Source organism: Haliotis rubra, unplaced genomic scaffold, assembly GCF_003918875.1.
Source record: "Haliotis rubra isolate DU_JTF1 unplaced genomic scaffold, ASM391887v1 Scf146, whole genome shotgun sequence".
NCBI classification, from domain to species: domain Eukaryota; kingdom Metazoa; phylum Mollusca; class Gastropoda; order Lepetellida; family Haliotidae; genus Haliotis; species Haliotis rubra.
The window spans coordinates 1,525,194-1,537,415 of NW_025765403.1; the positions used below are offsets into that span (position 1 = coordinate 1,525,194).

General features: G+C 42.0%; 1 protein-coding gene across 1 annotated transcript; it reads left to right on the top strand.

Moving 5' to 3' along the window:
• The first annotated feature begins 6,577 nt into the window (after positions 1 to 6,577).
• On the top strand, positions 6,578 to 11,517 carry LOC124269613 (monocarboxylate transporter 5-like). Its single transcript, XM_046704641.1, has 5 exons — positions 6,578 to 6,623; positions 6,952 to 7,215; positions 8,398 to 8,544; positions 9,219 to 10,205; positions 10,932 to 11,517. The coding sequence occupies exons 1-5, from the start codon at positions 6,578 to 6,580 to the stop codon at positions 11,117 to 11,119; spliced, it is 1,632 nt and encodes a 543-aa protein (XP_046560597.1). The 3' UTR covers positions 11,120 to 11,517.
• The last annotated feature ends 705 nt before the right edge of the window (positions 11,518 to 12,222 follow it).

A 12,222-nucleotide genomic window follows, 5' to 3' on the forward strand; every position in this document is an offset into this window, starting at 1 on the left:
CATATGTTGCTTTGATAAATAACACCAAAATTTGAGTAAAACAGTCGTTAATGAAAAAAATCATGAATGTTTCATTGTAGCGATCGCGAATCTTGAATAGAATTCATGAAGGGAATTTTGATTTCATTTGAGACCGTTGAATTGCTCACTAACACAAAATCTAATAATTGCAACAAAACCAAATTTTGCACGGTCACATTAAATCTACAGACCAACTCAATTTCACACGTGCAACGCGCATACCTGGCTGTTCTACCGGGAAGCGCCCCCCTCGTAAGAACTAGCGAAAAGTGACAACAAAACAATGATCGTCTGTTAAACTACTTTTATATTCGGGTGTCCAAAATTATGAGACAAATCATCAGAGTTGGTCTGTCGATTTCATGTGACAGTGCAAAATTTGGTTTTGTTGCAGTTATTAGATTTTGTGTTTGTGAGCAATTCATCGGTCTCAAATTGAATCAAACGGACAGTATGTTATTCACATAATATGTGAGTGAACCATAACATCCACAAAGCATATCGAGAGTGGAAACATCCTTGTCTTGTGCTCTTGAGTGGTGAAGATTATGAAGTCCATTTCATCATATGCTTTGGACATCGCATTATTCAACATATAAACAATGGAAATAAACAGGGACCGATTTTCCCGGCCCTGATCGGGTTTATACGTGTTAACTGTAACCCATTTTCTTGTGAAGGGTAGCGTTATGGTTAAGCCTTCATAGTTTCCACACATGGTACAATGTATGAACCCATTCACCCTTAGAATCGTGGTAACATGGCAAAGACGGCGTAAAACAATATAGCTACTCATCAACTATAAAACCCAGTTCCTGTTACCTTGGTTACATTAAAATATTTAAACTATACCCAGGCATGGGGTAGTGTGAGTCAGTGTGCACAACATGGCTTGGGTGACAAAGTTCACGACGAAGTAAATAAGTGCTTATGTTGTACAGGTAAAGTAGGCCTACACTGGAGCCACGGCCAGTTTCACATGCAGCTGGTTAGCTTTTGTGGATCACATTCCATATTTTCCTACTTTTCAGTCCAGTTCAGTCTGCAAAGGGCAGTAGGGCAGCCTAGTGAAAGCGTTCGCTCGTCACGCCCGGGTTCGATTTCCCATATGGGTACAATGTGTGAAGCCCATTTCTCGTGTCCCCCGCCGTGATGTTGCTGGAATATTGCTAAAAGCGGCGTAAAACCAATCTCACTTACTCAGCCCGAAAGAGACTGGATTGAAATTGTCCTTTCCTTTCTGTGGTCGGTGTCTTTGTGAAAGTAGTGGATGGACGTTAACGTTTTCTTCTTGAAAGATTGATGTAGAGTTATGAACAGATGCTTGTTTGACACTGATCCGACTTCATGATTGGATGCAACCCAGAACAGCCCAACAATCTGTACTTTACTGAAAAGGTGTAATCCCAACCGTAACATACGTTGTGTTTTACCTCTTTCTAAATGTCATAGTCTATTCATTGTGATGACTGACTGACTGACTGAGTTTGGTTTTACGCCGCTTTTAGCAATATTCCAGCAACATCACGGCGGGGGACACCAGAAATGGGCTTCACACATTGTACCCATGTGGGGATTCGAACCCGGGTCTTCGGCGTGACGAGCCAACGCTTTAACCATTAGGCTACCCTACCGCCACCATTGTGATGACATTGTGCTTAGTATTATATACGTAACTCACAGAACGGACAAGAAGGAACAGAAATCGGTTCATTCACATCAACACCATTCACAAGGACGTAAAATAACCCATGTTTTATCAATATTTAGTTGACAGGTCCGTTTATGAAAAATAATTATGTTGTATTTTGTGTCTTCGGACAACCTCTTGCCGACAGATGCAAACATAATGTATTAAAAAGAATCAACATTAGTTTTGCGTTACCAACAAAACGTGACATGACAGGCTCAGTATGACATTCGGAGATTAAAGCGACTTTGTTTACCTGAATATTGCTGTGGTTTTAGAGAGACCAAAAGGCAGGTACATATTACATATCATATTGCAGAGTTAACTCGCAGGTTGTGTAAACACAGAAACAAGCAACACAAGGCATGTTTGTGACACGAAATCCCCCCACTTGTATGTAGTTACACGGACGGGGACCTAGACCTATCACTCATGAACTTGCATGTTTCCACTCACGACATCCTTATATATTCATTTCGAGTTATGGGAACTATCCTACGGGATGTACCTAAGAAATTGGCAATATTTTTCCAAATAATAATGTCTCATTTTAAGCAACGCCCCAAAAGATAAACAAAAGCGCACGAGTAACATTGTTTATATAACAGGTTAAATGCATGCACAGACAGGTGATCCTCGCAACCATGCGATATGTGGTGGTGGAATTTGGTTTAGCGTCGTGCTCGAGAATATTTCGCTCATATGACGACGTGCATGCGTGTGTGTGTATGTGCGGCTGCTTGTACTAGCCCAGACTTAAGCCGGTTTTATAGTGCTAGCCCACTGAGATACCATGCCGCAGTGAAGCATGAATACCCAACTCAGACACATTATACTGACTCCGAGCCGACCAGTCCCCATCGCCAGGCAGGGACCAACAAGTACCATATTTTAACGTCTTTTGGTATGACGCGGTCGGGGATCGAACCCGCGACCTTCCGCTCTCCCGGCGGACGCTCTAACCACTACACCACGGAGGTGGTCCCATGCGATATGTATACATTACCATTTTGTGTATCATACCGGGAATTCCCGTATTTAAGCCCTGGGCTTAAATACGGAAAATCACTGTTCTAGTGATGAAATTATTTTAACCATATTTAAGCCCAGGGCTTAAATTCGAAAATGATCAATATTTGGATAACAAGGAAAAGAATCAGGATTTTTAATAACTCTTTTAATTAGGAAACTGCTCTATAAATTCAAAATTTAAAGTTAAGAAAATGTTTACTCGAGTGAGTATATGTGAACTTGAATGATAAAGTTGACAGTCTTTAATGCAAAACACGAACTTCAAACTATTATGAGAGCACTGACTGACATCTAAGACAATGTCTAGTCTCTAGATCTACAGTGAGTATTTAGAGCCACGCTGTTTTCAGAGTTCAAAGCTGTGAAAATTTTCACTCGAGTGAGTATTTCAACTGTAAACGGAATGATGACGTTATAACAGTCTATTCAATGCAAACATGAACTTCAAACTAATAGTTTGAGTTGAGTTTAGTTGGGCTTTACGACACATCGGCATTATTCCAGCCATATAGTGACGAGATCAAGTCTGAATTCATGAACATTTTAACTTCAAACAAATATGACAGGAGTGACTGACTGATACGATCTATGGCAGTGACACTATTCAGAGGCAAAGTATCCTCGTTTAGAAAGGGACGTCATTCTAAACACCCAAGAATTAAATCCAAAATCCAAATTTAAGCCCTTGATATTTTAGCCCATGGGCTAAATTTCGCGTGGGCCTAAATACGGGAATTCCCGGTACATGTATTTAACATATATACGTTGTACATAATGACGATGTAAGCATTTACCTCTAATGCCGCAGAACGCGACCGGAGTAGAAATAAAGTTCAGTTCAGTTCAACCTAATTAGTAACGTAAACAGGATTTTACTTTTACACCCCAAGACAACCAGTAAGAATCCTAATATATAATCCTACCCATATATTGCGACCCTTAAATCAGTCACATACCCGTACTCCGATATTTAACAACAAAAGATACCTCTAACACCTTGCTGTCTCTCAGACCACTGACAACAGCTTATTATAGGACATATTTTTTCGTGTACTAAATTACTTCCATATTGCAGAGAAAACTGAAATACTTCAATGTCTGGAACACACGTGGAATGTTTATTGGCCTTTCGTCCATCACATAATTAAACTAACAACTATACAGTCCGTTGGATTTCATTTGAAACCGATGAATTGCTCAGAAACACAAAATCTATCACATTAAATCGGCAGACCAACTCTGATGATTTGTCTCATAATTTTGGACACCCGGATTAAAATTTTTTAACACACGATCAGTATTTTGTTGTCACTTTGTGCTATTTTGTACGAGGGGAGACCACTTGTTGGTAGAACAGCCAGGTGTGCTCGTTGCACGTGTGAAACTGAAACTTCACTATACACACGTTTGTTGATTACCTGGCTGTTCTACCAGCAAGTGGTCCCCCATCGTACAAAAATAGAGGTATGAAGCCGTAATAAATACGCATTTGAATGTGTCGATGAGATAATACTTTATCAGAATATTTGGTTAAGGATGACACATACAAATACGAGCATTTCAAAACGCCTTATCCTTTATGGGTGAGTGAGTGAGTACGGTTTTACACCGCTTTTCCCAACAATCCAGCAACACCGCGGCCAGCTATACCAGAACTGGACTTCACACATTGTACCAATATGGGAATCGAACCCGATGATTTGGCGTGATGATCGTACGCTCTAACCACTCGGCTATATAATTTAATCGCTCCAAAATCATCTGTGAGTAAGTGAGTTTAGTTTTACACCCTTTTAGCAATATTCCAGCAATATCACGGCGGGGGACACCAAATCCTTTGAAAAAGAGGAACACAGTCTAAACATGCAACATAAACGTAAACCATCCTTCAATATATTTGCGTAACGTGTTTTGTGTCTTGTCTTTAGAGAGAACTTTATGAAGTATTTTTTTTTTATATTTCAAGCGAAGAGAAGAATGACGAAAGACAACGAACAGAATGGAGAGGCATCCTCAGAAAATCAGAAGAAGACCAAAAATAAGCTACCCATAGACAGAGGATGGGCATGGGTTATTGTGTTTGGTGAGTTCAACCTCAATACGTGTAATTTTATTCAATGAGGGTAGCATTCACTCATTATAGTTTCGGTGCCCCATGTTTGAAATGTTAAGCTCTGCAGTTAACGTGATTCTCATTATCCGCACATTTGTCTTTTCCGGAGCAGAACTCTAAAACCGTTCACTATTTCTTTTCCAAACTTGGCACATAGATAGATCTGGTGGTGTACTGGTGCCTTTTGGTAGTTTTGGAATTCTGAATAAAATATTTTTGGCATTTCCATGGCAACAAGTTTGACTAAAACAGAAATTAGTGGTAGTGCATTTTTCCGGAGCTGAACTCTAAAACCGTTCACTATTTCTTCACCAAACTTGACACATAGAATGGTCTGGTGGTGTACTGGTTCCTGTTTGGTCGTTTTGGAATTCTGAATAAAATATTTTTGGCATTTCCATGGCAACAAGTTTGACTAAAATAGCAATTAGTGGTAATGCACTTTTCCGGAGCAGAACTCTAAAACTGTTCAATGTTTCTTCACCAAACTTGGCACATACACATGTCCGAACAACCGAGACAAAGTAGCCGTTTGAATCGAAATATCGTCGGCACTGTCGTAACTTTCTTTAAAAGAAGCTACAGATGGTTTAATGTTTCCGATTCGGGCTGTAACGAATCCATGTATGCTTGCTTCGCACGAACGCAACATTAATAGCATTCTTTTCTCCCCTATTTAATTTAAGTTAACTCGACCAGCTGTTTGTGCCATTTGACCTCATGCATATGTAGAGTAGCTCAGGTCAAGCTGAACAAGCTGTACACCGTAATTTATTCGTTCCATCTTTTCTTTTCTCATGCAACAGCCACGTTTTTCATCAACCTGATTCAAATTGGCATGTATCGGTCATTTGGCATCCTCTTCGTGGAATTTCTGGAGGAATTCAAAGCACCAACGTCCTGACGTCTTTAGTCATGGGTTTAACCACTGGGCTACCCCACCGCCCCCAGGCATGTGAAGAATCACAGTTAGAATTGGTCATTATTATATCGTGGTTGTGGTTGGGGGCGAGATATGAGATCGGATGGTCAGACAAGCTGGACTGGTTGATGGATGCTATTGTAACCTAGTGGGATTGTCTTGTCAGGTTCGGCTATTAGAGTCATATAGTTGGTTGTTGCTGAGGGGGCGGTAGGATTTTACGCGCGACTCAGAAATGTAGACGCAGAAAAAAAATATGGTGTCCGATGAGATGCACAATAATATTGTTTGTAACAGATTCATGACATGAAGTAAAGGTTCGTGAGACTGAAAGGTTCGTGAGACTGAATCCGGGTAGAATAGGTCTTCGGCAACCCATGCTTGCCACAAAAGGCGACTATGCTTGTCGTAAGAGGCGAATAACGGGATCGGGTGGTGAGGCTCGCTGACTTGGTTGACACATGTCATTGGTTCCCAATTGCTCGGATCGATGCTCATGCTGTTGATCACTGGATTGTCTGGTCCAGACTCGATTATTTTACAGACCGCCGCCATATAGCTGGAATATTGCTGAGTGCGGCGTAAAACTAAACTCACTCACTCACTGAAATTCGTAATTGGGGTCGTCTGGACCCCACGTTGTAAGGTAAGCTAAAACCCTGAAGTACACAACAGACTACAAATAAACACATACATGTATTTGAAATGGTGCTGATTTCGACCTGCAGATTCAGTTACTTATGCCTTTCCGGTCACCGAAAACTGAACACATCCGAAGAAGTGGATGAAGTGCTTCCCAATGTCTTCTGTTCCTCTAGATTCTTCTCTCGAAGAAGAGAAGATGCGTATTGCGAATTTGAACATTCTGTTAAATCTTATGCCGACAGTAAAACAACACACAACATCAAATACTTTTATTTCTATTGTCACCAATGAAAGCCTTACTCACTTCCAGCTTGTTCAGCTTGACCTGATCAAGTGAATACACATGTCCGAACAACCGAGACAAGGTCGCCATTTGAATCGAAATATCGTCAGCACTGTCGTAACTTTCTTCAAAAAGGAGGTTCAGATGGTTTAATGTTTCCGATTCGGGCTGTAACGAATCCATGTATGCTTGCTTCGCACGAACGCAACATTAATAACATTCTTTTCTCCCCTATTTAATTTAAGTTAACTCGACCAGCTGTTTGTGCCATTTGACCTCATGCATATGTAGAGTAGCTCAGGTCAAGCTGAACAAGCTGTACACCGTAATTTATTCGTTCCATCTTTTCTTTTCTCATGCAACAGCCACGTTTTTCATCAACCTGATTCAAATTGGCATGTATCGGTCATTTGGCATCCTCTTCGTGGAATTTCTGGAGGAATTCAAAGCACCAACGTCAGTGACGTCTTTAGTCATGGGGATGTATTCTGCAGCTTATAGTCTGACAGGTATGTGTGGGTCTCAGTTGACGTGTTTATGTCGTAAGTGTCTTGTATCTAAATACAAGTAACGTAAAGTTTTCATAGAGAACAGGTATGCTTCCTCCATAGGACTCGTGAAGATCCTGGTTAGAATTGATCTTCAGCAATCAGTGCTTGTCGTAAGAGGCGTACCCGTGAAGATCCGGGTTAGAATTGATCTTCAGCAACCAGTGCTTGTCGTAAGAGGCGTACCCGTGAAGATCCTGGTTAGAATTGATCTTCAGCAACCAGTGCTTGTCGTAAGAGGCGTACCCGTGAAGATCCTGGTTAGAATTGATCTTCAGCAACCAGTGCTTGTCGTAAGAGGCGTACCCGTGAAGATCCGGATGACCAGCGGTCTCCAGCACCCCATGTTTTGTCGTATGATGCGACTAACGGGATCGGATTATGAAGCTCGCTGACTTGGTTGACACCAAGTAGATCGATGTTCATGCTGTTGATCACTGGGTTGTCTGGTCCAGACTCGACTATTTACAGACCGCCGCAATAAAGCTGGAATATTGTGTACGGCCTTAAACAAAAGCAAAGCAAAAAACATAAGAGTCGAATTAAAAGATCGAGGCTATGTTTCACCAAGCCATCTTAGCGCTGGAATGATCATAGGCCAATGTTAAAGCATGGGTGTTCGATAACCTTATATCTAAGATCACTTCGTGTAACTGGGCCCAGGTGGTCAGGCTCGCTGAACTGGTTGACGAAAATGGTTATCATGTTGTGTGAACATGCCCAGACGATGTTCATCATATCAACCACTGTCTGTTGATTTTTATAGGATGTCGTGATAAAGTTTTGTCAGCGTTGAATTCAACAAAAACAGATAGAAATTCAGCCATGCCTTACAGATGTAATTGGTGTTCATCAGAATGCCACATTTGCGCAGTAAAATTCAGCGTAGCTAAGATACATATATACTTGCATTGATGGATATAGATTCAGCGTGGTATAAGGATGCTTTCTATGAGTTCACAACTCTGTTTGATGGTCGCGTCAATAAATATTAGGGGACACGTGGTCGCTACGTTGTGCGTTCTTGTCAGATAAACCAGGTGTAACTGATACCGCTGTTTTTAGATAGTTGGTAATAACAACAATATGGTATTAAGTTGCACCCATATGTATTTTGAGTGTCCCTTTTGTGAAACATTTCAGCTTTGTTTGGACTCAATTTTCTGCTGGAGAGATTCAGCATCCGGTTTACATGCCTGCTCGGTGGCATATTTATGTCCCTCGGAGGCATCCTCAGCTACTTTGCCATGAACCTTGAATACCTCATCTTCACTCAGAGTATCCTGCCAGGTGAGCTCCAACCTGTACATCATTATGTGACCCGTGAAGATCCGGGTTAGAATTGATCTTCAGTAACCCATGCTTGACGTAAGAGACGATTAACGGGATCGGGTGGTCAGGCTCGCTGACTTGGTTGACACATGTCATTGTATCCCAATTGCGTAGGTCGATGCTCATGATGTTCATGACTGGATTGTCTGGTCCAGACTCGATTATTTACAGACCGCCGCCATATAGCTGGAATATTGCCGAGTGTGGCGTAAAACAACCAACCAACCAACCAATCAACATAATTACGTTGGATAACTGCCATTATGTGACCCGTGAAGATCTGGGTTAGAATTGATCTTCATGTAACCCATGCTTGTCGTAAGAGACGATTAACGAGATCGGGTTGTCAGGTTCGCTGACTTGGTTGATGCAAGTCATCGTGTCCAAATTGCGTTGATCAATGTTCATGATGTCCATCACTGGATTGTCTGGTCCAGACAAGATTATTTACAGACCGCTTTCCTATACATGGGAAATTGCTGAGTGCGAACAATAAATGATAAATATAACATTTTGCTACCATTTGATTAACGACGTATCTTGAAAGCTATACCTTCTCATTACGCGCACATGACATTGTCTACAGTACCACATTGTTGATGAACCGCTAACCAAAGAGATAACAATTCCAGGAATGGGTTCCGCTTTACTCTATGGTCCGGGTATGGTCATCGTTGGGCAGTATTTCGACAAGAGGACTGCCCTTGGCCAGGCAATCAGCAGCTGCGGAGTGAGCATCGGCGGGATGTGTATACCCCAGATCATCAGATACCTCCTGACACAGTACGGACTACGAGGCACAATGCTAATCGGCGGTGCCATACAAATGGAGATTCTTATATTTGCTCTTTTGTACAGGCCAGCCCCAATTAGACCAAAGGAAGATCAAACAGAAGAGACCATACTCTGCAGTGAAACCCCGAGTGGTGTAAAACACGGCGACAGCGACTCCAACGTTTCCGAGAACGGCGCTCATGCAACTCCGAACACCATTGGAGGGATCATTGACACTCTGTCACAGTCAAGTGTTCTTAAATATGCCAGCAGTTGTGAAATTAATATCGTCTCAACCATGAGCCTCAACAGGAACGTTGTCGACATAGAAGATGTAACTGAGGAAAAGGCTTCTTGTTGTCAGAGGATAAAGAGGTCTCTGGACTTCTCGGCGTTCAAACGAGTTAATTTTTGGCTGATTGCTTTTTTCAACTTCTTCGGTGTCGTTGCTGTTACTTTGTTTGATTCCTTCCTCCCAGCCATGGTACAAGAAGAAGGTTTCACTGACATGGACGCGGCGATGCTGATCACTATATATGCTGCAGTGGACTGCGTCAGTCGATTTGCTTCAGGACTGATAGTTGAATCTGGTAAAATCAAGGCGCAGAATTTGCTCGCTCTGTTTATGTGTGGAACGGGACTGATGTGTCAGTTCACAAGCTTGTATGTCTCGTACGACCTGTTGATCATGTTTGTTGTGCTGTTCGGAATGTTTTCGGGAGGCTTCCAAGCAATGAACGCTGTGGTGATGGTTGAGTTCCTTGACATTGAGACGTTTCCAAAGGCTCTTGGATTTGTGCAGGTCTTCCATGGCGTCTCCCTGGCGATAATGAACCCTGTGCTTGGTGAGTAGATTTAGAGGATAGACTGAGTACTTGAGAGAAATTCAGCCATCTTTGTAAACGCAGCTATGTCGAATTCGTCCACAGTATATTTACATCACGCCATGATAAAAAGTATATTACAGCGCTAGGCAAGATTCACTCAGTACAGATATATATATGCTTGACGTAAGAGGCGACTAACGGGATCGGGTGGTCAGACTCGCTGACTTGGTTGACACATGTCATCGTATCCCAATTACTCGATGTTTATGGTATTGATCACAGGATTGCCTGGTCCAGACTGTATTCTGACTGAGTTTGGTTTTACGCCGCTTTTAGCAATATTCCAGCAACATCACGGCGGGGGACACCAGAAATGGGCTTCACACATTGTACCCATGTGGGGATTCGAACCCGGGTCTTCGGCGTGACGAGCCAAACTGTATTCTTTACTAAACCGCCGCTTTATACCTGCCATATTGCTGAGTCCGACGTTAAACAACAACAACAACACGAAACAAACAATCCAGATATAGGTATGCTGTGAAAATATGAATTTGTCGATATGTCTCTTTTGGGAGCTATGCCGGGTAGTTAAGTGGTTAAAGCGTTCGCTCGACATGATGTATTCGATTCCCCATTTGGGTACAATGTGTGAAGCCCAATTCTGGTGTCTCCCGCCGTGATATTGCTGGAATATTGCTGCTTAAGAGCATACCCATTCACTTTGTGGGGGTTTAATTCCAGGGGCTCTCCGGGACATCACGGGTACTTACTACGCATCCTTCAATCTACTGGGTTCTACAGCAATTGCGTCATCCCTATTCCTTCTGGCAGAACCTTTGACAAGGAGGTGGATGGACGCAAGGAAGGTCAAGGCCAAGGAGGAAGAACTGAAGGCTTTGAACAAAGTAACTGGTGATGAGGTTATATGATAGTGCTTGAATGTATAATATTTTTTGACAAACAAATATTATTTTGCCTCAAATACAGTGTGTGGTACAGTCTGTGACACAGGTGTCCAATACGTACATGACGTCGTCAAGCCCGGTGACGTAACTTTATATAATTGACGTCGTAGGCATACTTATGGAAACAAATATATTATTATTACCTTCAATTGCTCCCTAAATTTGAAATCCTCAAACATGGCTCAAATGTCTACCTGGGTCATGCAATTTGTTATAGGTACAGGTCTGTGATACTTTATGGTATGGTTTAGAAGTCCGTTATAGAATCAGCGTCGATTTGTGTGTCCTTTCATCTATGATTTTGGCACCGTATCCATGACATGTACGGCATGACTACAGATCCATTAAAATATCTACGATCACATTCTTGTTAGTCATGTTTCGTCTGCCTTGCAATGATTGTGTCTAAGAACCTCACCATGACTTCAAACGTTCGGCGCATAATTTGACAAGAGACGCAACGACCCACAGATTTAATTTAGTGTGACACATCAGAGGTAGAGTTTGTATGGGAAATACGTCACTCTCGTCCATCGGTTCCGGAGGAACAATTTAGCAGAGCTGGAATTCGAACACATTTCTGGGAAGCACGATTAGAAACGCAGCTCTGTACAGCTGAAAGACTGCAGGATCATCCATATTCTTGCCCATGTTCTGAAATACCTACATGCACTTTTTCAATAGTATCCTTATGCAACTGAGTGGAAATGCAAAAGTACATGAGCATCCTACAGTATCTCTGTATTTCTATATACCTGTAGTAGATAAACTGTAGCTGGAACAGGCCAAATCTTTACACGCGAAGATCTGGGGCAGAATCGTTCTTCAGCAACCCGTGATTGACCGAAGAGACGACAAACGGAATCGGGTGGTCGCAGTGTTGGTTGACACATGTCATCGTATCGCACATCATGAGCTTCGACCTTGCATGTGATATGACATATGTCAATCAAGTCAGAGATCTCAGCCACCCGATTCCATTATGTCAAAACATCAACGCAATATCTCCTATTATCAATCAGGCAATTGAAGCGAGTATTTATAAAAATATTTATTCAGGTATTCAT